At 39.9% G+C, this 25,608-nt stretch overlaps 1 protein-coding gene across 6 annotated transcripts in view; it reads right to left on the bottom strand.

The window, feature by feature from the left end:
- Positions 1–25,608, bottom strand: part of RASGRF2 (Ras protein specific guanine nucleotide releasing factor 2) — a 197,148-nt gene that overhangs the window by 129,924 nt on the left and 41,616 nt on the right. For all 6 annotated transcript variants that reach the window (XM_042855878.2, XM_042855879.2, XM_005288183.4 and 3 more), the window contains exons 2-8: positions 14,486–14,592; positions 8,461–8,608; positions 7,458–7,547; positions 5,282–5,535; positions 3,452–3,531; positions 2,756–2,949; positions 662–771 (exon numbers count right to left, since the gene is read on the bottom strand). In XM_042855878.2, the coding sequence (XP_042711812.2) occupies positions 662–771; positions 2,756–2,949; positions 3,452–3,531; positions 5,282–5,535; positions 7,458–7,547; positions 8,461–8,608; positions 14,486–14,592 (983 nt within the window). The remainder of the gene's footprint in view (positions 1–661; positions 772–2,755; positions 2,950–3,451; positions 3,532–5,281; positions 5,536–7,457; positions 7,548–8,460; positions 8,609–14,485; positions 14,593–25,608) is intronic.

Below are 25,608 nucleotides of genomic sequence, written 5' to 3'. Positions count from 1 at the left end.
TCTTACAGCTAAAAAACTGCTTTGACTGGAAAATAGTGGCATTGTCACATGGGGAAATTCAGGAAAATTCATAATTTAGACTTTGTGCACTTTAGCCATGTATATAGCAGAAAGCTGTGTTCCCTAGAGAAAATGGCAAAATGTACCCCCAGATTTATGCAGAGAGGCAGTTATGAAAGTCTTAGGCTGCAGTGGAAGAGATTCACTTTGCAAAGATCTCAAGGGAGCAGTAATTCTGAAAATATATACAAGCAGTGTATCTAAAATATTTGGGATACATGGACCCTTTTAGCTGCCATCACATCACAGCACATGGCAAAATTGATATTTTCATTAATATTTATAAAAATTACTCAAATTTAGAACGGAGAAATTTGCAAGACCCTGATCACTTCTGTTATTGTTAATTATGAAATTGTTATTTTTATTAAATATGGAAAAAACATACTTTTTTTTTTGTAGTTAAAGACAAATGCCTCACTCATACCTAAGGCTGGGCAACTGTCATGGGAAAAAAATGCAGCAAAAATCTTAGCTTTGCCTTGGCAAAAAAAAGCCAAATTTTTAATTTAAAAAAATTAAGAAGAAGAAAATAATTATTTGTTTCTTTATTTCAGAGCTTTCCTTTCAAGCTTAGTATATATATGGAACAAAATCTTACCTTGAAAGTTCTTCTAGTTTAGATTTAGCAAATTCAAGGCTCTTTCTTTCCACATGTTCATGGGGTGTGTGAGCCAGAAGTTCATGAAGAGTTATAATATATCTAGGAATCTTAAACAAATTAAATATAGTATCAGCATTTTTTACGATAAACAATAATGCCAATTGATCTCTGAAATTCTACCAGATTAGTCAACCCACTGACAATATCCATGTCCCTGCTCAGTTAGCATCTTAAAGTTCTCTACCAATTCAAGATGGAATGCTGAGTGTAGGAAAAATCCTCAAAAAAAAAATCACGAATTGGTCAGTCTATTTTTTTTATTAATTTCCAATAATACAAGTGCCTTTATATATATTCTAGTATAGATTTCTTATGTTGGGTATGATTTTTTCAGTTTGAACAAATTAAGGTTTCTGAGGTCACCAGTTTCTATTTATCATGTTTAGGACCCTACCAAATTCATGGCCATGAAAAACGCATCACAGATTGTGAAATCTGGTCTCCCCTGGGAAATTCGGCTATTGTGGGGGGTGTGTGTGTCACAGTATTGCCACCCTTACTTCTGTGCTGCCTTGAGCTGGGCAGCCGGAGAGCAGTGGCTGCTGGCCAGGCACCCAGCACTGAAGGCCGCATCACCACCAGCACCAGCACAGAAGTGACGATGGCATGGTATGGGGGAGTTGTCACTTCTGTGGGGGGGGGACAGGGCCAGCCTTACATGTAAGCAACCACCTAAGATGCCGGGATTGGTTGGGGGGGAGGGGAAGGACGGACGACCTGTGGTCATCCCCTCCACACACACACACAGCCATCCCAAAGCCCCTTTAGCCCCCGAGCACTGGGGAGGAACGGGGCTGGGGGTGCCCTGGCTGGGGGCTCCTATTGTGTGATGGGCTCCAGCTGCTAGTCCCAACCAGGCTGTGGAGGGATTGGACTTCCTTTTCCCCAGCACGGACCGCTCCTGGGGCTAGGTTAGACCCACTGCCACTGGCAGAAGGGAGAGTGGCAATACCATGCCACCCTCACTTCTGCACTGCTGCTGGCGGCAGCGCTGCCTTCAGAGATGGGTGGCTGGAGAGCAGTAGCTGAAAATCAGACTAATTTAAAGTGTTTCAGAAACTGGGGTTCCCAAAATCCCTAGTCACTTTTGGAAATTTAGGCCTTAGGCAATGGGGCATGCCTTCCTTTCACATTTCATACATCTAAAATTCATAAGCAAAGAGGTTGCAAATCTGCATATTATATACAAATAAAGCAATCAATAATTAAAATAACATCCCCTTTATGGATCACCAGCTGTTTTAGTCAATTCAACAGAATAAATTTACAACATTTAAAAACAAGAGCTCACCAAAGGCAAATGAGAATGCTACAGGTGCTAACAGAAGTAAATCCTTTGGGCAGATGTGGCTATTAACTAGCATGATTACACAAATGTCAGTATTTTTATATCAGCAACACTTTCTTTTGAAAAACTATATAAACTATGTCAAATGTAATTGCTGTAAAACAGCCAGACTGGTGGTTTATAGAACCTTGCAGACAGATGAAAATAATTCATCCAGTCAGATCAAGACATGTTAGCAGAAGTACAATACACTTTTTAAAGTCGTTTGGGATAGATTCTTCACCACACTTAGCAGAAGTTGATCACTGAAGAGCAGGTGTTCCTGTCAGGGAGTTAATAACTGCTCCTCCTTGATTATCTGCCTGGTCCCAGCAGTAGCTCGAATTACAGCAGCCTTGGGGCTGCTCTAACTTGCACCAGCTGGTGTGTGGCTCCCTACTGACCTCTTCATGCTGTTGGGGCAGATCACGGTAGAGGATCTGCTTCTCCATTTTTATTTATTTTATTTTGGCACAATTCCTCCTCCCACATTCCTCTTTCCAAGTGCAAGATCCTGAATGTAATGGAACCAGTGTAGTTTTGAAACTATCACTCCACATGCAAACAATATCAGAATAATAATGTGATAAACAAATGACTAAATTAATTTTCATTCAAGTATTTTCAACAGATCTTAATTTTTGCAACAATAAATGATGCAAATGAATTTTACAAATGAACAATCGCAAAAATGTAGAGACTACCTGAAACATAGGGTAAGTAAGGAATGTTTCCAGCATTCGCCCCTCACATGCTGGGTTGGCTTCATATTGCTTCAAGAGTTTGTCAAAATCTCTGTTTTGCTTACAGTTTGCCAGTACTTGTAGACTGTACTGGTGATTCCGAACAAATTCTTGATAAATGTTCAGCATGGGCAGCAAAATATCAAATAAGTCAGCTAGAAAAAAAAAATCAAGACAACTCTTTTTTCTGGTTATCCATCTCTTACACAAAAAATTCTGTCAGCTCTACAGAAGCAGCATTACTATGATTAGCTCTATTTCCATTATATTCATAAAGTCATACAAACTTTGGTCCCCTCTCCTGACAAAGCATCACCATTTTAACCATATAGTAGCCACCGAATGATAATGGAAAGTTCAGGGACTATGCCGAGACTAATCTTTGGGCAGAGGCTGACCCAAGAGAGTCCTCCCAAAGGCTGACCTCAAAAGGAGCCCTCATACCTCTGAAGGGCCCTGCTATTCCTCACAAAAAATACTAACAAATTGACACCCACAATTTTCCTCAATCCATAATAATCATATACAATTATATGTGTAGAGTTAGCTCTGTAAATGTATAGTATACAAAAGGGACAGTTAATTTTTTTAAAAGTGAAAACTGGTGAAAAGTGCCATGAAAATCTCATTGTCTGAATACAAGTAATAGTAACTTACCTAAAATTAAAGTAGGCCAATTAGCTATTCTTGCTTTTAATCCTTGATGAAATATTTCATGAAGAAACATTATAGTTTCACTGAAAAAGAAGTATTGAAAGAATAAAAAATTCAAACCTTATTTTCTAACTAATAGTTCACTAAAAAAAAAATCCTTTCCGATTAGTACTTTTGCACTAGGTGCCATAACAATATTATGGAAATCAACATTTCTATATCAATATATTGCATCTATTTTTAGTATCTAATAACTAAACATTCAACTTTTTTTAGGTACAGTTCTACATCATTATAAAAACACCTATAGCAGATTACAGAGATATGTATTCCAAATGTTTAGCTATTTTATTAAAATTGTTTATTAAATAACAAATTCCACATACTTTATTGAGCAGGTGTACCAACTGAAGGAATATTTTAGACAATGCATTATGCTAACTTAAACACAGCAGTAAGACATAGAAAGCCATATGGAGCTTTATTGTAGTTTTTCAACTCTACATGGTGCCAGCATACTGTATTGCTTTTTTCTTCAGTGTGAGCTTTAAAACTGTCCATTTTATGAGGTCAATGACAATATAACTCACTAGAGCTATTTATGTGATAATGCATTTTGGTCTTGAAAGGAAACCTTATAGGGCACATTAAAAAAACTGCTCATAATTAAGACTTCCTCCTCTGAATTTAGCAGTTTGACTTGCAGAGATTAGGGAGGAAACATTCAGAACAAGGAAATCAGCATGAAAGATCAAGTAGTATGGCCTATGCATGTTTCAAAGGTCCCAGAACAGCACTTGGTTCTCAGAATTAACAAAGTCAGAAAGCTGGGTTACTAACTAACCAATAGTTGGAGTACTATGCAGTACTGCCTGAACTGTTTCAAACTTGGAGTTGCTCACTGATCATAGCCATTCTCATGCACTCTAATAAATGCCTTACAAGACACCAAGATTGCATCTATAATGAGAGGCATACACCCAACCCCACTCCTCATTCATTTTGACTATCTGCCCATTTTTCATGCACTTGTTTGTCACCATAGTATCTAGGTGCTATTGTATCAAGCTGCCTGGTGCAACGAATCATTCTTCCTTGTAGGGAAAGCTGATCTGGAGAGACAGGCAAGTGAGAAAGAAGGTCTTTAGGCAGGAGAAAAGAAAATAAGAACTAAATTCAGCATGCCCATCCCTAGGATCTACCAGGACCACGTGAATGCACTAAGCTTTGTCTTGCTTTCTTGAGAAAAAGAAGGAAAGGAGAGAGAAGTTTCTTCCCCAGTGCATTGTGAAGAGACAGTTATACTTTCCTCCTCCAGCAGAGGAAAAAGTAGAATGCATGGCTGCAAAGAGGTCAAAAGGTATCATTTAAAACAGGGGGAGAGATCATGCTCTGACTTACACCCAGGATTGGCTCTATGGTTATTGCCACCCCAAGCACGGCAGTCAGGCGGCTTTCAGCGGCACATCTGCGGACAGTCCGCTGGCCACGCGGATTCGGTGGCATGCCTGCGGGAGGTCCGCCGGTGCCACGCCTTCAGCGTCCCCGCCGCTGAATTACCACCAAAGCCACGGGACCGGCGGACCTCCCACAGGCATGCCGCTGAAGGCAGCCTGATGGCCACCCTCACAGCAACCGGCTGGCCGCCCCCCATGGCTTGCCGCCCCAGGCACATACTTGCTGCGCTGGTGCCTGGAGCCGCCCCTGCTTACACCCCAGGAAACATTATTTACTTCAGTGAGGTTGAATAAAAGTCAGGACAAAATGTTATCCACCAGCTTTACTACTGTAAAATTGAAGCACAATGGGATGAAGTAGACAAAAATCAAATACCTGTTGAGGAAAATGCTACTAACATCATCGTGACTAATAGGTGGTTTCTTTGAACTTGCAGCCATTCTTAAGGGCCTGAGAAAACAGTTTACAAGAACGTAAAGATGGTGCACATATTCAGATTCAGCCTCGACCATGTTAAAAACTATCTGGTTTCTCTTTCTCATGCTTTCTGCATGTGGAGAACAAATATAATCTTGGACAATTGTCTTCCATTTTCTTCTGCACAGCCAGCCTCGCATAAAGCTCTGAACCTAAAATTGATCAAATACAGAAGAACAAGGAGAGTAATGAGAAGCACTTTCAAAAAGTTAACAACAAACAAAGAAATTAAGCCAGTTTTCCATCATGGCAAGAGCTGTTTGTATCACATATATCTTCATTTCAAAATATATGAACATGCTGTGCAGACTCCCTTGTTAATTGCCAAGACCTCGCATTCTCTAATGATTTACTGCTCAACAATTGCCATGCGTGTACATTTTAAAGATATCCATTTATTAGAGCAAATAGTATAGTTGTTCAGTAAAATTTGCTATTAGAAATTAGATTGGAATAGTATCACAGATATATACTGGTACCTTTTAACAAAAGCTCAGGTGCCATATCCTTGTATATGTTATTCCTATCAATGCATTTTTCTCTTTCCCCTGGTTTTATGTTGTTTCAGTATCTCTTTGGTCAGTTCTCATCTTGTTATTTGCCTAACTTTGCACTGTAAACTTCTCATGGAAGGGAACCTGGGGCAGTTTTTGATCTTGGTGACACTGAAGTAATGCCAATAAAGTTGCCTTGTTTTCTTATTTGTATGTATAGCACATACACATCTATATGGAGCTATATAAATAACTATTGCCTACTACCACAGACCAACCCTGACTACACTACTACCAGAGAAAAAGGCAGGCTTTTGTCACTCTTAAAAAGCATCTCTAAGATGTGAAAATCTCCACTGAAGGTAGCAGAAAGCCAAGATAAAAGTGGATTTGATTTAGTGAGAGAAGATCTAATTCTGGCCATCTTAAAGGACATATTTAGACTTTAGAGTCTGTTCCTGTCCTGACCCCAATATGCAGTTACACTTTCTTCCAAGGGAAATCTAAAACCTCATATGGGAACATGTTACTTTCAAGAAATGAGTTTAAAAATAAACCCAATTTAATACAACTATCAAGATGTGTATTTACTGAGCAACTGTATGACCTTACTGTAGAAAAGCAGTAGTCTCTCTGTACTTAAGGTTGTGGCTAGTTTTCATTATAAAGGCCCGTTCATGTAGCAAGGGAAACCCAGACACAGTGGCACCAACTCACAGTCAGTCCCGAATGACTCCTGGACCACCACATCCAGAAAGGCTGAGTGAAAACCCAAGAACATGGTCATAACACAAAGGATGTATCATTAATGGGTATGGTAAGTACATGAGTCAAAATTTCAAACTATAATTTACATTTGTGTGTGTGTCTGTAAAATTTTGCATATGCAACCCCCAAAGGCACATTTCCAGAGCACAGTTACCTGCATGCATAGGAAATGATACTAAAAACTCCTCAGGCACTTGTTGCATATGCTAAGTTTACAAGGTCCAAATAAAGACTGGATTGAGGCCCTTTTGAATGTTGGTCTACAGCATCCTGAAGATATTACAATCAAAAAGATCAAGCTGAAAACTAATATCAAACTGTTTTCTGAATTTCCAAAAGTGGTGTATTATTTGCAGTAATGAGATATAAGCTGAAGTGTATTTTTGCTACCAAACGACCCTCTTCAAAATCATGTTCTGTAAGAACTGCACAAATAGTGGATAAAGTAGTCACATATTTCTTCACCAACAAGGAAATAGCCTATTGCTTGAGTCCAAATGTTCCTAACCACTCTAAAGTCATGACAATATTAGATCTATGTAACTAGTTTGTGACAAAAATGATCATGTACAAACAAAGATTACCCTATTAAGTAATATGTAACTAAATATTCTGCTTTCATACAACGGAAATGTTAAAAGCTGCTGTAACTTAACTGGTTTAGATACAGACAGGATGAAATGAACAGCTTTACACTTGAGTATAGCAAACTAGGAAACAATCAATGAAAGCAAAACTAATTGTTTAGTAAAACACATACAGGTGCATTTATCTCCATTTTCTCCCTCCAAGCAGGGTACATGACAGTTTACCTTTTTAATTTTTTTAATATCTGGATCCTCATCTTCCTGGTTGCCTTGATAAGGTCGCATTCGTTCCTTAGTTTTATTGAGAGCTACAATCTGACAAAATAACAATACCATTAATGTTTTTCTTCAAGATTTTAGAAATGTTCAGTTACAGTATTTATTATGTAGCACTTCATTCTCTTTGAAGGATCTTCTGGGGGCTTCTTACGCCTGTACAACATTACAAACACCCTTCTGGGTGAGGAGGCCTGGATACAGCTCTCTCTGGAAACAAACAGTGATGCTCCTGCTCCAGCCAGAGGAAACATAAATAGCATGAGGAGGTGTTTCCTCCTCCAGAGACTCAGTGCTTCTTCCAGACTCTACAACCTCAGGAGATAAGGTATACATTTTTAATGGTGAGAGTAATTAACCATTGGCCACAATGGATTCTCCATCGCTAACAATTTTTTAATGAAGATGGAATGTTTTTCTAAAAGATATGCACTAGGAATTATTTTTGGGAAATTCTCTGACCTGTGTTATACAAGAGGTTAAACTAGATGATCACAGTGGTCTCTTCTGACCTTAGAATCTATGAAAATCCCTTATCCAATCAAGCATTATTTTATATGAACAGACTACACTGGTATAGATTACAACACTGAATCACAAAAAAATTAAGCCAGAGAAAAATGTGTTGAGGACCAAACAAATGCTTTTCAACTGCATTCTGTTAAGACACAGTAAATAATATGAATAGCAGAATCCAAATTACAAAGTGATGGGTCTTTTAAAATACTCTGCCAATAAGGTAACTGAATAAGCTAAATAATCACTAAGTAATTAACTTTAAAAGGAAAGTTCTGACCTAGTGTTTTTAACGGGACTATTGAGTATTTTCTTTACTGACCTATTATAGGTCCACAAAGATTGCAAGAATGGGGACATTATGCAATAGAGATAACAAAGTAATTAAAATATACTAAATCATTGACACTTTAGTAATGTGATTGCATGCAAATACCTCAGATTTTAGTCTTTCAATTTCCGTATCTTGATCTTCAAGTTGATGTCGAAGCTGATTGGCTGCAATCTTTTCTGTCTCTACAATTTGAACTAGATGAATGTACTTCTGCATTAAGACCTCTCTCTCAATCAGAATGTCTGAGTAACTAGGGAGAAAAATATTAATTAGTAAATAAGCCAAATGCTGACTTCCATATCTTCTTACATAATATGAGTAAAAGAACCTTACAATATTGTGTTTCTTTTGCTTAATATATAATTCATAGTTTAATCATAAAGCAGCCAAATCGCTAATGTGTAATTATATTTTAACATTCTGTATTTTTACACAAGGTGTACGTATCATCATTACTGCAGGTTTCTGTTAGCCCCATCAGAGAGGGAGGTAATCTCAGAGTCATTTATCTGAGCTCCTTATATTCAGGACAAGCCCAGGAACTTTATTAATTTTTTTTCATTAAATTCTTTGTTTTTATCTTCTGCTTATCAGTATTTGGCATTAATTCCAGGACTATTTTTATCCATCTGTACCTATCACTCTGGTAACATGCCCTTAATCATGAAAGAGTTTGTTTTTTTCCATATTTATTGTAGTTATCAAATAATTTGGTTTTGGTTTTTAATATTTTGTTCTTAAACAAGTTTGAGATATCAATAGAATCTTTTAAAAAACGAATCCAGAAATTATGCCATGATTGTTTTTTCTTAACTCCTTTGTTAGTAGTTTATTCCTGCTCCATATTATTTTCTGTCAAGGGACTGTATCTCTAAGCCAGACCTGGTCATGACCAGAACAGTTACTGGCAGTACCATACTCGTCTTCTGGGTAAAAAGAATATGAATTTTCATGGTGTCATGTTTTCAAATCAGTCTTCCTACACAAGCTCTTCACGTGACTGTTTTTTTTTCATGTGATTCAACCTCACTTAAATAGGTACTAGAGATGTGCAGAAAGCTTGATTCTGCAAGATGCTGTGCACTCTGGCCTTGATCCAGCAAAGTACTTAGGTTTGGTCTACACTTAAGAATTAAATCAGCATAGCTACATCAGTCAGAGTGTGGAAAAAAACAAACCTCTGACCAACATAGCTATGCTTACAAAAACCCCAGTGTAGATATAGCTATGCCAATGGAAGAGTGCTTCCCTTGATGTAGCTAACTTCATCCAGGGACATGGTATTCCTGCACCGACAGAAACCTCCTTCTCTTGGTGTAGGATGTCTCTACATGGCTATGCCAACATAGGTTCCATATTGTAGAAACAATCCCTACATATGTGCTTGGCTTTCAATATGTGAATAGTCCCACTGAAGTCAATGAGAGCATTGGTGCTTAAAGTAAAGCACTTGCTTAAATATTTTGCCGACTCATAGCCAGACTGCACAAAATCTTGAACAAGTGAGCACTAAATCTTTAGTATGTGTTGTTCTACTTGATTGTGATTTATTTCTGTCTATAAACTCTCACTCAAAATGCTAAGCACTGAATTCCTTCCACTCTTTTGTCTGCAAAGGGCGTGAGATAGAACGGGCAGTACCAAGTTATTTTGACTAAATGTCTTCTAATGTTTAAACTTCTTTTATTTTGCAACAATCATTTAATAATGAATACTTTTTCTTAGTTTATTTTGGGACTTGATATAAAAAGAAAAATTTTAAATATGCATATTCTTTGACTTTGCTCTTTTTTATATATTTATTAATTGTCAATTCAATAAAAATTAATGGAGTCATGTACTGGAGGGTGCCAACACTGAATATGGCTATTAAATTAAATTGCTGACCTGGAAAAAAGCTAACATTTAAATTAATTGGAGGGCGTTCCCAAAGCCATCATAAAATAAGATTTTTTTCTCTTAATGGATTATGAAAAGGATTTAAAATGTTGAAACTACCCTTTACAGTGTTTATTTTTATCATTTAATTATTGTAATCATCATCATCATAATAGTATAACAATAACCACCCATCCAAACAGCTCTGGGCTTCTTTCAATAATTAATATCACAATATATGGATCATCATATTGTATTCCTGGGGAAATCAATCAGGAAACATCCTATATATTATTAGTGGAATGAACAATAGTTGAAATGAGATACAGCCATTAAAAATAATCTGTATTAGTGCACCTATTTTTCAGTTTTCAAGAATTTATTTTGCAGACTCTAGAGTAGTCAGTCTTCTTCTTAAGTGAACAGTGGAAAGAATAGCTTTAGGGCACTCAAACATATAGGGGGATAAGTAAAAAGCCCCTATTTTCTATTTTTTCCCTTTCATAAAGTTTTACTGTTGAATTTGTTCAATTAAGAATTAAAAAAAAATAAGTTTCTCATCAGCTCAAAGTTATGTTAAATGGCAGAGCAAAGCAACACTGTTTGCAGCTGCTATGGTCACAATCCATATAAATTATAGAGTTGGATTATAAAATGTGATTTTTTTAATTTTGTTTATCTGCTAACTCTCCCTCATTTAGAAGAATGCCTAGAAAAACTTTATCTTGCATGAATAATTATGTACATCCCACAGTGAGCTATATGTCAGTTTAGACTTCCACTACCCTCCTGTAAGGCATGCTCCATTAAGGAACAAGGACTTCGCTATATAGCCTGTGAAAAAAGGACTGAAAATTGTTTGCTCCTTTGAAGTGTACTTATGATGCTTCTCCTATTTACTGGCTAGGGTTGTAAGAAATGATGGCACCAATTCCCAAACCAGGCAACATTTCCTTCACCATCAAAATTAAAGATATGGGGACTCGCCATCTGGTTTCTCCTAAAACATACTCACAGTGGAGTAATAACAGGCTTCCAAGAAGGCCTTCTAAATTAAAGCTGAGTCCTAGGTTCTGTTAAGAGAGGGAGAAACTAAAAATGAGTGGAGTGGGGGAGGTTCATTATTTATTTTGAACTTCCATGTGCAAACATGAAACTCCAAGTAAATCTAATATATCTGAATCCCTAGCAAAAAGAACCTGCTGGGTTTGGTTCCAAACTGCTGTGGTATTGCCCACCCCAAAAGGCACCCTCCAAAAATCATAAGGATTTTTTTAGATGATCTCACATTTGATTTGTCTTTTGATATTTCTATCTGTTTCCTTCCCATCCCCAATGTGTAATAAAGTTGCTAGCTCTTCAAAGTGATTTCCACAGCTATGCTGGCTGGTTACTAAGCACTACGTTACTCCCAGCCAACAGATTGCTCCATAATACTTCCAGCACAGGGAAGAGAAGTAAAATCAGAGGTCAGAGAAGACCTGGCTCAGGAGGGAGCTGGAGGCAAGCAGGAACAGGAGGCTGAAGGGAGCAAGTTATCGGATACTTACACTGTGCTGATGTGCCATTAATTATCAACCTATATATCCAAAAATCCTCATTAAAAATAAAGTGATGTCAACATGTTGAAGCAGGAGCAGGAGGCCAGGCAGTTTAGGAGCTGGGACTGAAGGGTTGAGAACTGGATTGGGAAGCAACTAGTAGTTGGCAAAGGGGCCAGTGGTAGCTGCCTCTAGTGGACATTCAAGAGTGGCCTGCAAACTGTGGGGCAATGGGCCTGAATGAGACTACAGGTGCCACATAAAAGGACAGGACTGTGGCCAAGGGATTTGCAGGCCAGTGCGTGATTGTCTCTGGAAAGGGGTGGCCTCAAGCGAGTATCCCTGCACTAAACTAGAGGAGCCCCACCTTCATGCTCTGGGACTGAACAATCCTTGGGGCTGAACTGGGACTTGTGTTTATCAACTTTTTATGTGACTTGGAGCCATCATACCTAGGAAAAGTGTAATGTTTATTCCAGGCAACCGTAGTAATGGATCTTTTGTTACTCATCATATTCAGTGTTATGGGGAACCCACCAAGGTCTAGAGTTTGAGAGGCCTAAAGTTTGGAGCACCTACAGGGCTTGCCTCTGAGAGTATGGTATACCCAGCACACTACCAGGCACTTAGGACTGGTGTACCAAAGGGCTCACAGTGACACCCTGGGGGTGGAGGGCGGGAGTCAGTTACAATTCTGTGCTTGTGTGTCATTAATTAACAACTCATATATCAAAAAAATCCTCATTAAAAAGAAGCTGATATCAAAGTATTGAACTGTGAAGTTACAGGGAGGCAAAGAATTTATACAACAAGCTGCACCCATCTCACTTAGTTTTACTCTTCTGGCTTGGAAACCTATACAAGAAAAGTGAATGTGTAACTTTCCTGGAAAAAGAACAGGAGTACTTGTGGCACCTTAGAGACTAACAAATTTATTAGAGCATAAGCTTTCGTGGACTACAGCCCACTTCTTCGGATGCATATAGAATGGAACATATATTGAGGAGATATATATACACACATACAGAGAGCATGAACAGGTGGGAGTTGTCTTACCAACTCTGAGAGAAAAGCAGCTTTACATTTTAAGAGCAGCAATTTTATACTTTTATAATATGATATAGAATGACAGAACTGAATAAAATTACTGAATCCCTGAAAAGTTCTCCAGCAAATAAAGAGATTTGATAAGACACCTGATAAATGTGATTTAGATGGAAGGACAGGCTAGATCAAGATAGGGATGGGGGCAACATTGTCTTTATGGGGTCCATGTAAAACCTATTGATAGTGAAAACCTGTGTTTTAGGCCACAATTGGAGGCCAAAGTTCAAATCCTGATTTAAAAAACAAGAGAAAATGAGTTTGGCGGTCTCAGCCTAATCCCTACCCAATATATTGGTTTTTTGACCCTTCTATTGTAGACCAGTGGGGGAAACCTGCCTTTTTTAACCCCACGCAGGCCTAGATTGTCTGTTCCCTCTCATGTGTAGGAGTTCCCTCATTTCTACCCAGATCAGCTCCCCTGACTCAGAGCACTGTGCTGAGTTGCTACAGAACAAGCACCACTTCTAAGAACAACTCTCCCTTTTCTCTTTGGTGCTACCCTACATAGTGTGCAGTGGCTCTGGTGCACCATCTCCTTCCCTGCAAGAATGGTTCCTCTTGCAATCTTTGGGTTCCTGCTTCTCAGGCCCTGATTCAATTTCTTTAGGTTACTCCTCAGGGTTCAAGAGGACCCCTGAACCACATACCCTCCACAAGTGGGAGGTAAGGGAAAAGAGGGGCTGGGATCATAACCCCTCTTACCCATATCACACATCAAAAAGCCTGGCTCGAGTGGAGCCAGGACCCTCTACATCATCATCAAATAATTGTAAATTAAAACTGCTCATTTTTTAGTGCAAGAGCAAAACCATTTCCATTTATGTATTTACATGGTTTGGATCCTGAGCAACTCAGAGACTGCTGCCCTCTCGGTGCATTACCATAGCTGTTCAGATTAACTGTGATTGCTGAAATGAGGGACGGACCTGGAGGAAAGGCATTTCAGCAAAGGGCCTTCATTTCTACAGCTCAATTCCCAAAACCTGAGTTGTCTGACTTTCACATTATGCTGTAATCTCACCTTCCTCACCCAGGCCCTTTCTGAGGAAAGGGGTACTGGATGGTAGAAAGTCATAATGCAGTCAAGTGACGGTCTACAAGCCTTTCATTTTTTTCATGCTGGAAAGTGTTTTGGATTTAAATTTTGTGACTGGCATTTTATTTATTGAAATGTATTTATTAAATAAATATACTTTAGTCTCCTCATTTTTGTACCCTCGTATCTGAAGGCATTTTGTGAGTCACTCACTATCTCATTTTTATGGCTACAGAACACTTATTTCTGATTTGCAAGTAACTGACCAAGCAGCTCTTACATTTAAAATGAATTAATGCCTAAGTATTTTGCCCTAAGAAAACATGTTCTTTGAAACTAATTTTGTCTAGAGCACTGACTGTTTGTGATGCAAAACACATGTGCCTTTAACAATTTTTATCTGTAACACTCTATCCAGTGAAACTCACCTGGGGAATGCAAGTATACATTTGCCTAAAATAAATTACTTTCTTTTTAGAGAGAGTGTATTTAGATTAAAAAACTCTACCATCTTCTTAAGAATAAAAAGTGGAGTTTAGAATAAATTAAGAGGCCGGTTTCATACCTAGCTTGGTGGATAGCTTCTACCCATTCATCTCCATCACTTTCTTCCTCACAACGGAGCTCCAGTGGCTTCTGCCCTTCATGGCCAAAGACAACAGTAAAGAAGTACTGCGAATTTTAAGGGGCAAAAACGTTGTATTTAAAATGCTGCTAAGTAAAACACAGGCATAACATACAATAAAATATTATGAATTCTGATAAGACCCAAAACATTACACACTGCTAAGGATTCAGTTTCAACTGATGAAAGCCATAAAATGCAAAGCTGAAATTTAACCTATATTCTTAATTTTCTCCATTGTATATTGGTATAGCAGCTTTCATGATACTTATGAACTAACTCATTGTTCTAAAGCTTCCAAATAGAATATATCACAGAATAATTCTTTTAGCAGCTGGAATACTTGGGTACAATAGGGTGACTTAAGGATGGCGTCTTTGTAGTTCATTCTTTGCATTTTTTTTTTACCTTAGGTCAATTTCTTTTATTTTTCTCAAATGCTACTTTAGAAAAGACCTCTCCTGTGGGTATGAGTGACAGTTGAAAACAATTTTCAGACCAAGTACTATCAAACAAACCTTCAAACCTCCTCTACATGTATAATACACAAGGAGCAGAAAGTCTAGTTTATTGCTTCACTATTCTTACTATTCTTTGCTGTCTCTGTGTGTTTGTGTGCATAATAAAATTTCATGGATTGAGGAGAAAAGGATCTTTATTCATTCCATACACGATACTTGGTGGGGTGGAGTTTACAGGGGAGAAAATGAAACAGAGGGACAGTTTGGTAAGGAACAACACAGATAAGTGTCATATTACTCTGGCTCATTGCTGAAACTGGTTTTCAAAGCCTCATGGAAACGCAGAGCCCCTCGATGTGCTCTTCTTATTGCCCTAGTGACTGGCTGCTCAAAATTAGCTACCAGGCAATCTGCCTCAACCCCCCACCCCAGCGGAAACTTTTCTCCCTTTGTTTCACAGGTATTATGGTGCACACAGCAGGCAGCAATAACAATGGGGATAATGCTTTCACTGAGGTCTAATCTAGTAAGCAAACAGTGCCAGCAACCTTTTAAACATCTAAAGGCACATTCCACCACCATTCTGCACTTGCTCAGTCAATGGTTGAACCGGTTCTTACTGCTGTCCAGGCTGCCGATGTACAGCTTCATGAACCATGGGAGCAAGGGGTAGGCTGGGTCTCCCAGGATCACGACTGGTATTTCAACATCACCAATGGTTATTTTGCAGTCTGGAAAGACAGTTCCTGCTTGCAGATTTCTGAACAGATCTGTGTTCCTAAAGATGCGTGCATCATGCACCTTTCCCAACCATCCCACGTTGATGTCAGTGAAACGGCCCCTGTGATCCGCTAGCGCTTGCAACACCATTGAGATGTATCCCTTTTGGTTTATGTACTCTTTGGTAAAGTGGTCTGTTGCCAAGATAGGGATATACATTCCATTTATCACCCCACCACAGTTAGAGAACCCCATCACAGCAAAACATCCACAATGTCCTGCACGTTTCCCAAAGTCACTATCCTTCTTAGCAGAAGTCTGTTAATTGCCCTGAAAACTTGGATCACAACAGATTCCATGGTAGATTTACCCACTCCAAATTGATGCCCCACTGACCGGTAGCAGTCTGGCATTGCAAGATTCCACAGCGCTATTGCCACTCACTTCTCCACTGTCAGAGCAGCTCTCATTTCAGTATTGCTGCATTTCAGAGCTGGGGAAAGCTCTTCACACAGTTCCTGGAAAGTGGCCTTACTCATTCGAAAGTTCTGCAGCCAGGCTTGTCATCCCATAGCTGCATAACAATGCAGTCCCACCAATCAGTGCTTGTTTCCTGGGCCCAGAAACAGCGCTCAACCATGTCAAGGTAATATGTGACTGTTGTCAGCAACTGTGAATTGCTCCACTCTATGTTTTCCAGCAGGGCTGCGTGCATGGCATCACATTGTTCCGCACGGCGGCTCCTGTATCGGCTGTGTAAATATTGCAAGATAAGGGGCGAGCTGTTTGTAATGCTCACAACAGCGTACAGCTGAGCGGGGCCCAGGCTTATCGTGCTATGGGGTCCACACAGGTAACCCAGGCTTATGAAAAAAGGCATGAAAAAGGCTTGGTTTGTTTGCCGTTGGTTTCAGGGAGGGAGGTAAGTGCATCATGGGAGGCTAATGCCATATTCCCATAACCACCCACACCAATGTTTTGGTCCCATAAGGCACTGCAAGCCCAACCCAAAATTCTATTTGGCTACATGCACTGTGGAATAGCTACCCACAGTGCAGTTCTCCGTGCGTCGATGCAAGCCCTGCTAGTGAGGATGCACTCTGATGACACAATTAGCGTAGTGTGGACACACAAGATCGACTTGTTTAAATTGGAGGCTCAATGGTGACTTACATAAAGTCAACTTAACTTTGTAGTGTAGACATGGCCTTAGTGAAGTTGATGGGAGTTGTGAGTGAAGGACTTCAGGATAGGGCACTGAGCAGTCAGATGGTATAAAATGATTCTTCTCGGGTAGGTGCAAAGTATGAGGAGAGAAAATGCTCTCCCCACTAAACGAAACTACATCTGTATCTGGAGTCTAAGAGTAAACTCCAAGGTCATTCTAATCAGCAGTGAGACATCTAACTCAGCTTCCTGTGGGTCCACCAGCCATTATTACAAATAGTAACCCTGCAGTGATGTTAACACACATTTTACTTTGTGTCAAGTTCATAACTCAGCTGCAGTGATAATACAAGAAATCCTCTGAGGAAAGTGCAATTTCTAAAATCATCAAGAAAATATAAAGTACATCTTCAGAGTTAATGGTTGTTTTAAAACAGAAAGATCAAGGAATGTATCAAGAAGAAGAGAAGATCAGAAATACATACACAAACAATATCTACAATCATGTGTAGAAAGACTTTCTCAAGTCAATATTTAAATCTAATTTCTAATTGCAAATGGGAGGGAAAGATTGTCCATGAGACAGTTTCCCTGTTAAAATGATTCATTTTATGAAAAATATTGACAATCATCAAAATTAGATGTACTACTATATAACTATTATGAGTCAGTAGGTGCTGCTTCTTTAGTAATGAGTAAACTACAAAGTAGACCCTATGAATTAGAATATATATATACACACTACATCCAACTGCCTTTATGCTAGTGCATATACTGGGATATTTGATTTCATTTTAATTAACATCAGGTAGACTACATACCATCTGACCACGGAAAGGTATAAGTAAAAAGGAAGTTATTTCTTTAGGAATTAGATTATTAGTTGAACTTTAAGTTCCTAAATCCTATATAAACGATGTTTCATATAAAAACAACAAGGAGTCTGGTGGCACCTTAAAGACTAACAGATTTATTTGGGCATAAGCTTTCGTGGGTAAAAACTTCTCCCACGAAAGCTTATGCCCAAATAAATCTGTTAGTCTTTAAGGTGCCACCAGACTCCTTGTTGTTTTTGTAGATACAGACTAACACGGCTACCCCCTGATACTTAATGTTTCATATAGAAGACTTTGGACACATAAATTAGCAACAGATAAGTAAAAATCATAGGAACAGGCTAAAGTAGAAAGATTCACATTTAATAGAGTTCACAATGAAAGTCAAGGCTCATAGTTATTGAATTTTCAGAGATAAACCACTCCAAGCTCTGAAAAGGGTCAATACCTCATTTAAAGGAGAATCCTATAAAACCATGGTCTTTCAACAATGCTTACAACTTAAATGTGAGTACCACGTACGGTAAGAAACATTTAATGAGTTGTGGAAGGACCCACTTAAAAGAGCATTAGATAAGATCCTTTTTATGACACAATGCAGTTAAAATAATCTTTAAAAGGTAGAAAACAATTGCACTAACAACACAGAGATTTAACTATTTATTTCATATTTTGTACAGAATTACTAGGCTACGTGATGTGTATGTATTTTTAAATCAATCTGACCTATGTGTCTTTATGAGTTCTTGGTTTCTACCATGTTTCATAAAGATGGAAAATCAAATATAAAATGAGAATAAATATATAGATCTGTACAAGTATTAATTTACTTTCTAGGTATAATTGAAGTAGGAGGGAGAGAGGAGAGTTGATTTCACAGCCCTCGCTATATTTTCTTGTAAGGTCAGATAACCCAGCCCCCACTCAAACAAAACTTGTAGTGATTTCAATGGAAATTTTGTCTTGGGATTTGGATGAGATAGATTTTAGAAGTATTAAGTTACTATGGTGATGAGCATGATATAAATGCCTTGGTAGACTAAGAAAATGACAGACTAGAAGTTTGATTCAGTTCCTATTGAAGTCGACGTTAAATTCCCATTGACTTCAACTGGAGCAGGACTGAGCTCTTGGTGGGTATGGCTGGCACAGAAAACTGAAGATTTTAGGAAGTTATTAAAGATTCACTTGCTTTTTTAAAAAGTTGTGAGCATATTTATTGCTCTGCAACACCATTGGCAAGTCATATATCTTACCATTAAGTGGATACTTCACACACAAACTAATATTTAAAAATAGGGTTCACCTCTCAACACATATATGCAAAAGCACCATAATATATTTTTAAAAAGAATCCTGAAGTAATCCTTGGACTTCAAACATTTTGATAAATGTTACTTATTTATCAAAGGCATTTGTTACAAACAAGCTAGAAAAGAAGATAGCTGTGACACATTCCTGGATTTTCAACATCATGGTATGTGTGTGATTGCTCATATATAAATAATAGTAGTACTATTGCTGAAGTCTTCTAAGTAGCAGTTCAATTTCCACATCATTTTGATTTAGACAGTAGTAATAAAAAAACCCCACATTTCAGTAAACATGCCGTTTGTGACTGAGAGTAAATATTTATGACCTTGTGAACAGATTTATATCAGCTACCATCATTTTTATCTGTTAGTCTAACAGCCAGGCATTTATATTTTTAGGATTAGGCATCTGGGTCAGTTAGATTATTTTTATTATTGTTTCTACTGAAAGTATGTAATGAAGACTTGTAGAAGGCTAAAGATTAAATAAAAATTCTGTACTTTATACATATATCAAAAGATTCAGTCATTCCTTTTTAAGCTGTTCTTTCAGTATTCAAATGGATGGATTTACAAAGATGATAAGCATTGATTTTAACATATACAACTCTTGTAGAAAAGTTGTTTTTAAGTGTATCTGTAAAGAGAGGGAAAAAATAGAACTCATCTTATTAGCAGCGCACTATTAAAAAAATAAGTCAATAGAAAGAACAGTGTGATCAAGTTGGAGAAAGATCATCATCCGCTATTTCAGAAAGTGTTAAATAAAACTATTATATTATCTCTTCCACTGGTGCCTAACTCCAACTAGTCTCAATTTCTTTTTAAACTGGAAAGGAAGCTGTGCTTAACTGTGGGGTGTGGAGAACATCTGCTGGGCCTGCCTGGTTAGAAATTACTGGAACAGGATTAGGAAGATGATTAAAAATGACTCTGCATGAACAATCAGTTGTCACTGATGAATCTAGGATTCTGCTGGGCTTCCTGTAAAAGCAGTTTACACCATAAGATTACATTAATTTTGTCTTTTTAAGAACTGCTAGGCTAGTAGTTACCACTCACTGGAAGAAGAACACATCAAAATTTGCAATAATTGTTTGAAAAAATAAGGGTTATGTTAGACTGGAAGTTTATGTATGCTGTATGACAAAAACTAGACAACTGTAATATACTGAGGTATGGCTCCCCATCATACAAACTCCCTGTCACAGCATGGCTGGCCTCTTTCAGAGGGAGTGGGGTCCAATGCATCTGGGGGCCCAATAATCTGCTGCCCAACTGGGCATAAAGGCACCTGCACTTTATAAACAGGGAGACAGCTGCTGGTGATTGCTGCAGACACTGCAAGGAATAAGAAGGCTCCTGAAGGACTCTGACTCAGCAGCAAGGAAAGCCTGTGGAGAAGCCTGGGCAAAAAGTGCTGGGAAAGCAGGAAGACAGACCCTCATGGAGGAGGGGCTGTACCCAGCTTGGGAATGGAGCCAGAAGAAGTGAATTTTAAAGACAGGACAGACCTGCAGGTAGGAGGAGTTGAGCCCAGTGAAACTGGAATGAAGATTATGTAAGTCTGAGTTCTATTTTAAAAGATGTTGTGCAGGACTTAATAAATTTGACCCAAGAAGGGCAATTTTTTAAAAACATCTGGACTATGTAGTTTCTTAAAAGGCCCTGACTTAAGGGGAAACTGAGGCAGGCTTCAGCAGAGCCACATGTGGCCAAAAGGAGGTGCTGCAGGGGCGGTACAACTGTTGATGCTCTCTTTTTATTAATTATTACTATTTGTATTACTGTAGTGCCTAGGAGACTGGTCCATGGACCAGGACCCCATTGTGCTAGGTGCTGTTCAAAACACAGAACAAAAAGGTGATCCCTACCCCACATATTTTCTTATCTAAGTATAAGACAAGATACATTAAATGTCTACAGACAGATAGGGGAGTGCAAGGAAACAGAGACAATATTGGTCAGTATCCTAGAGAGTGATCTCTCTACACCAGCAGCCTAACTGTTGAGTGTTTTATAGGCATAACAGCAAAGAGGAGATTTGAGAAGCGATTTGAAGGAGGATAATGAGACAGCTTCACAGATGTTTACAGGAAGCATCCCCCAAGAGAGAGGTAGCATAGGAAAAAGCACAAATGTGCTTGTTTGAAAATTTAACAAGTGAACAATGAAGGCCGGAATCATGGGCTGATCAGAGATGAGCATCAACAGTTTAATAACAATGACAGATGATAGGTAGGGTGGGGATTGGCCACAAAGGGCTTTGAAAGTGACTATAAGCAGATTATGGTTGATGCAATAGAAAAGGAGGAGTGCCAATGATGAGGCTGAAAGAGAGGAGTGACATGCTCAAAATCATGGGCTATGGAAATGATTTTTGTAGAAGCTTTCTGAATGGATACGAATAGGGCAAGATTGCATTGTCAAGGCCAGAGAAAAGATGTTGGGGGTAACCAGACTCAAGATAATGAGAGTGTGGACAAGAGTTTTAGCTGCATGTGTGGATAAGAGAGGCTGTATCTTAGAGATTTTTATGCAAAAAGAATCAGCAAGATTTAGACATAGCCTGGACATGAGGACCTAGAGAACGCCTGAGTTGATGAAGCCCAGGTAACAGGTCTGAGTGACTGGAAGGATGGTGGTATGGGTGGCAGGTGAACCCCCACTTTGGGGAGGCTAGCCCACTGGCCTTGCCCCTTTGGCCTGAGGCCCCGCCCCCATGCCCCTCCTCCATCCTGCAGCTGGAATCCCAAGCCCGTGGATAGCAACTTTGTATCCGTGCAGGGCTCTGATGGTAAGAGCTGGGCAGGCAGCTGTGAGGAACCACAGCAAGGATCCCCCACCGGCCCTGGGTAGGGACCTTGGGGGGCAGGAACACTGGATGTGGGGCTGCTTGGGAAGAAGTGGAGGGCAGAGGGTGGAGAGATGGGGGGCTGCTTAGGGAAGTGGACGATCTGCCGCAGCTCCCCACAGCTGCCAGTGCGGCTCTCCCTGACCCAGGCAAGGACATAGCTTTTACCGAACAGGGAACATCCCTCCAGTTGCTATTCTAGATCTCCCTTCCCCTAAGCCTTCTACCTCTCAGCTCCCATGCTCCTTAGGAAGGAAATGCTCCCTACTCCTGTTATTTATCATTCTATTTATTATAAAATTTGTTCTTCCTCCATTTGTTACTTCCATATTGGGAGATGGACCGAGCAACTGAACTGATCTTTTTCATTTGTAAGTTTTAGGTACCCCTCCCAAAAAAGAGTAATAAAAATGCTGGACAGAAGGCATGAACACCAGAGCTCCCCACATCAGCGCTGCTGTTATAGGCAGAGCTCCTAGTGCCACTTATGGGTAAGTTTTGTCTGACACTTGCCATTATAAGACATTGTTTTCAGCTGCTTATAACTTTGCCACACTTTAACTTTGGGCTGAAATTTTGATGTCAGGTGTTTGAGTCTGAATTTGTTAGGAAAGCTTCAGCTAACACAGCTCAGGCATTTCTGAGAATGAGACTAGGGAAATATAAATTGTTTCCCCATGGTAAAAAGAAAATTCTTAAAGCTGTTCAAACGAGAAATTCTAATGCCTCCATGCTTTGGATCAGGGACTTGAAATTTGGCTGGGGAATCACCTTGCAGTCAGGAATATGCTTTTTGAAAATTCACCCAAATTTTGCCAGCCTATGAGTCTCTGTCAAATCTCATTTTGCATATATTCAGTGGGGACTTCTTAACATTTTGCTGCTAAATTCTCCAAAGATTCTATCTGCACTGATCATGGTCCATTCCGCCCATAGCTCCTAAGTGCCAACCAGACTATATATGCACTATCTCCACACAGCAATTGAGCATACTTCATCTTAGGACTACTGAAGCTGAACAGGACTTTCCCTGTAATTGCTCCTCCCAGCTGCACTGGGCTGGGGTGGGGCTAAGTATTGGAACTGGGAGCAGGGAGACTGTCTCTCCTGTGCCCTCAAGCCTAGGCAGTGGAGGAGGAGGAGGAGAAGGAATAGCCTCACTAGAATGCACAGAGAAGAGCTTGTCTCTCTCTCTCTCCAACAAAAGTTGGCCCAATAAAAGATGTTACCTCACCCACCTTATCTCTCTAATATCCTGGGACCAACACAGCTACAACACTTATTTTAATGTAGGGGTTTTGTTTTTTAATTTCATATAAAATTTTGCCTTAAACGCAAATAATCTAAGTCAGAAGAATTCATTTTGAGTGACATATTGGGATGTTAACGTTTCTACAAAAATTATGTGCTGAAAGAAAAATTTAAAATACACCATAATTTAGTCAAGCACAGCACAAAATTCAACCAGAATAGATGTTGAAAGGGCCTCAATCTGGTCACCAGATTTTCACACACAACTTTGCACCTGCAAATAATTAGACTCAAAATGACAGTACTGAGATAGCTATTTGATTACACCCATACAAAAAAGGAGAATGTAAGATGGTTTTTCATGATCTTATTTTACTGGATATTGTACAGAGTTATTTGTCTTCTTTCTCTATTGTAATTTAGTGTTTAGAATTTATGCCTGGGCTCCCAGGTCAGGGACAATGGGGCTTTACTGGGGGGCCAGTGAAGGTGGTTCAGTCGCAGAGAGGGGTCTGGGTGTGGGGGGAGATGGGGCTCAGTGGGGATTGTCTGAGTGGGAGTGCTTGGCAGGGGGATCAGCAGGGTGGGGATCTAGATGCAGGGGAATGGGACTCAGTGGTGGGGGAGCTGGATGCAGGGAGACTCCAGATACAGGGGATAAGGTTTGGCAGGGTGAGGGTTCGGATGTGGGGAGGCTCAGAGGGGGGGTTTTGAGTGCAAGGGGTGAGGCTCAGTGGGGGAGTTTGGGTATGAGGGTGTCCAGATGCATGGGGGTTGGGTGGATGGGGGTGCAGGAAGCAGGGGGTATGGAGTTTCCTGCAGCTAGGGTAGGTTATTGGGTGTGGGTCTGACCCAGCCACAGCTACTCCTTGCAGGGGAAGGTGAAGTCCCTTCTTCAACCGCCTGCAGCCCAGCCGGGACTAGCAGATGAACCCAGCACAGGGTAGGAACCACCAGCCAGGGCATCCCTAGCCTGTAGTGATTTATCTCTCCAGTGGCAGTTCCAGGTGCTTGAAACAACGTGCCCATGCTGCTGGGTAGGGGTGCATGACTACTCTTGCAGCTTCCCTTTGCTTCCCCACCAGAAAGTCTTTTTTTTTCTGCAGGGACTCAAAGAAATCTGTGGGGGACATGAATTCTGCACACATGCATTGGCACAGAATTCCCCCAGGATTAAAAAGGTAAATTCAACATATTATCATGCCTCACTTTTTTATCTGTGTTAATGTTTTAACACTTCAGAACACTAGGAACCCATGTTGAACATCCAGCAGCAGTAAACTAATGTGCAAGAGAAGGGTTGACCTGATTATCACTTTTGCTCAGGGCCATGACTTTGTGTGGAATCTCATTGTGTGGAATCCCAAGATTGTTTAGTAGGACTTGAAAAATGTGCACCTAGTGATATTAATGAAAGATATATTGAACTGGGAATTTTTGGCAATATTTTATGAGCTACCTGTGTGCCTCAGTTTGCCCTGCTTTCATGTACTGCTGTATACCGACGGTATGTCTACACTTTGAGCTGGAGGTGCTATTCCCAGCTCGAGGAGACATACCCATGCTAGCTCTGACTGATCTAACATGCTAAAAATACAGAGTAGCCATGGCAGTGTGAGTAGCAGAAGGGATTAGTCACCCAAAGTACAAGTCTGTGGTATTTGAGGCAGCTAGACCCTCCTGCCACTCTCACTGCCACAGCTATATTCTTTTTAGTGCACTAAGTGTTAGGAGTTGAGACCTAGGCAGTCAGGCCTAGTAGTCAGGTCTAGTGGGTGGAGCAGGCATCCAGGTTGGGGAATGACTCTGGTTCTGACTTTTGGCTTCAACTGCCAGGTACCAGAGCCGGGTTCAAGCCACAGTTAGAACCTGTAATCGAAACTGAGGGTCAGAGCCAAGGTCAAATGCATTCCAGTTGACTAATAAATACTACCTTTTTTTGAAAAGGGATCCTTGCTGCAAATACTTTATCTTATTAGGGAGCAATGCAAAAAGGAGAGTGTCTCAGGAGTTTGATTTCAGTTGGACTCACTGAAGAGAGTCACAGTGAGAAACAGGGATGCTGGAGCGTGAAGGCTAAGTCTCAGAGTCATCAAAGCAATGTGACCTGCCCTGGTGGGGTGGGGGGGGACTTTGGGACAGGCACACTAAAGACATTACTCACAGGAGACTGTTTAAAAGCTGGAGTATAACACAGACCCTGTAAATCCATGACAAAAGGGAATCCTACTATTCAAAACAATGATGTATTGTGAGATATCCAACTGCTAACTCTGTTGCCAATATTTTGCCTCATTTCTCAAATAAAGTGCATACAGTTACATATATTCTACACTCCAGCAATGCCTACCCTATGCAGAGACCCTTGGTCAGACCACAAGGAGACTGCACTGTCCCTGGAAGGGAAGTGGAGTGGGGAGAGCATCTGCCCTCCCCTCCACCCCCCCAAAAAAACTCCCCC

Source organism: Chrysemys picta, chromosome 6 (genome assembly GCF_011386835.1).
Source record: "Chrysemys picta bellii isolate R12L10 chromosome 6, ASM1138683v2, whole genome shotgun sequence".
Taxonomy (NCBI): domain Eukaryota; kingdom Metazoa; phylum Chordata; order Testudines; family Emydidae; genus Chrysemys; species Chrysemys picta.
This window is presented reverse-complemented; position numbering and strand designations above follow the sequence as displayed.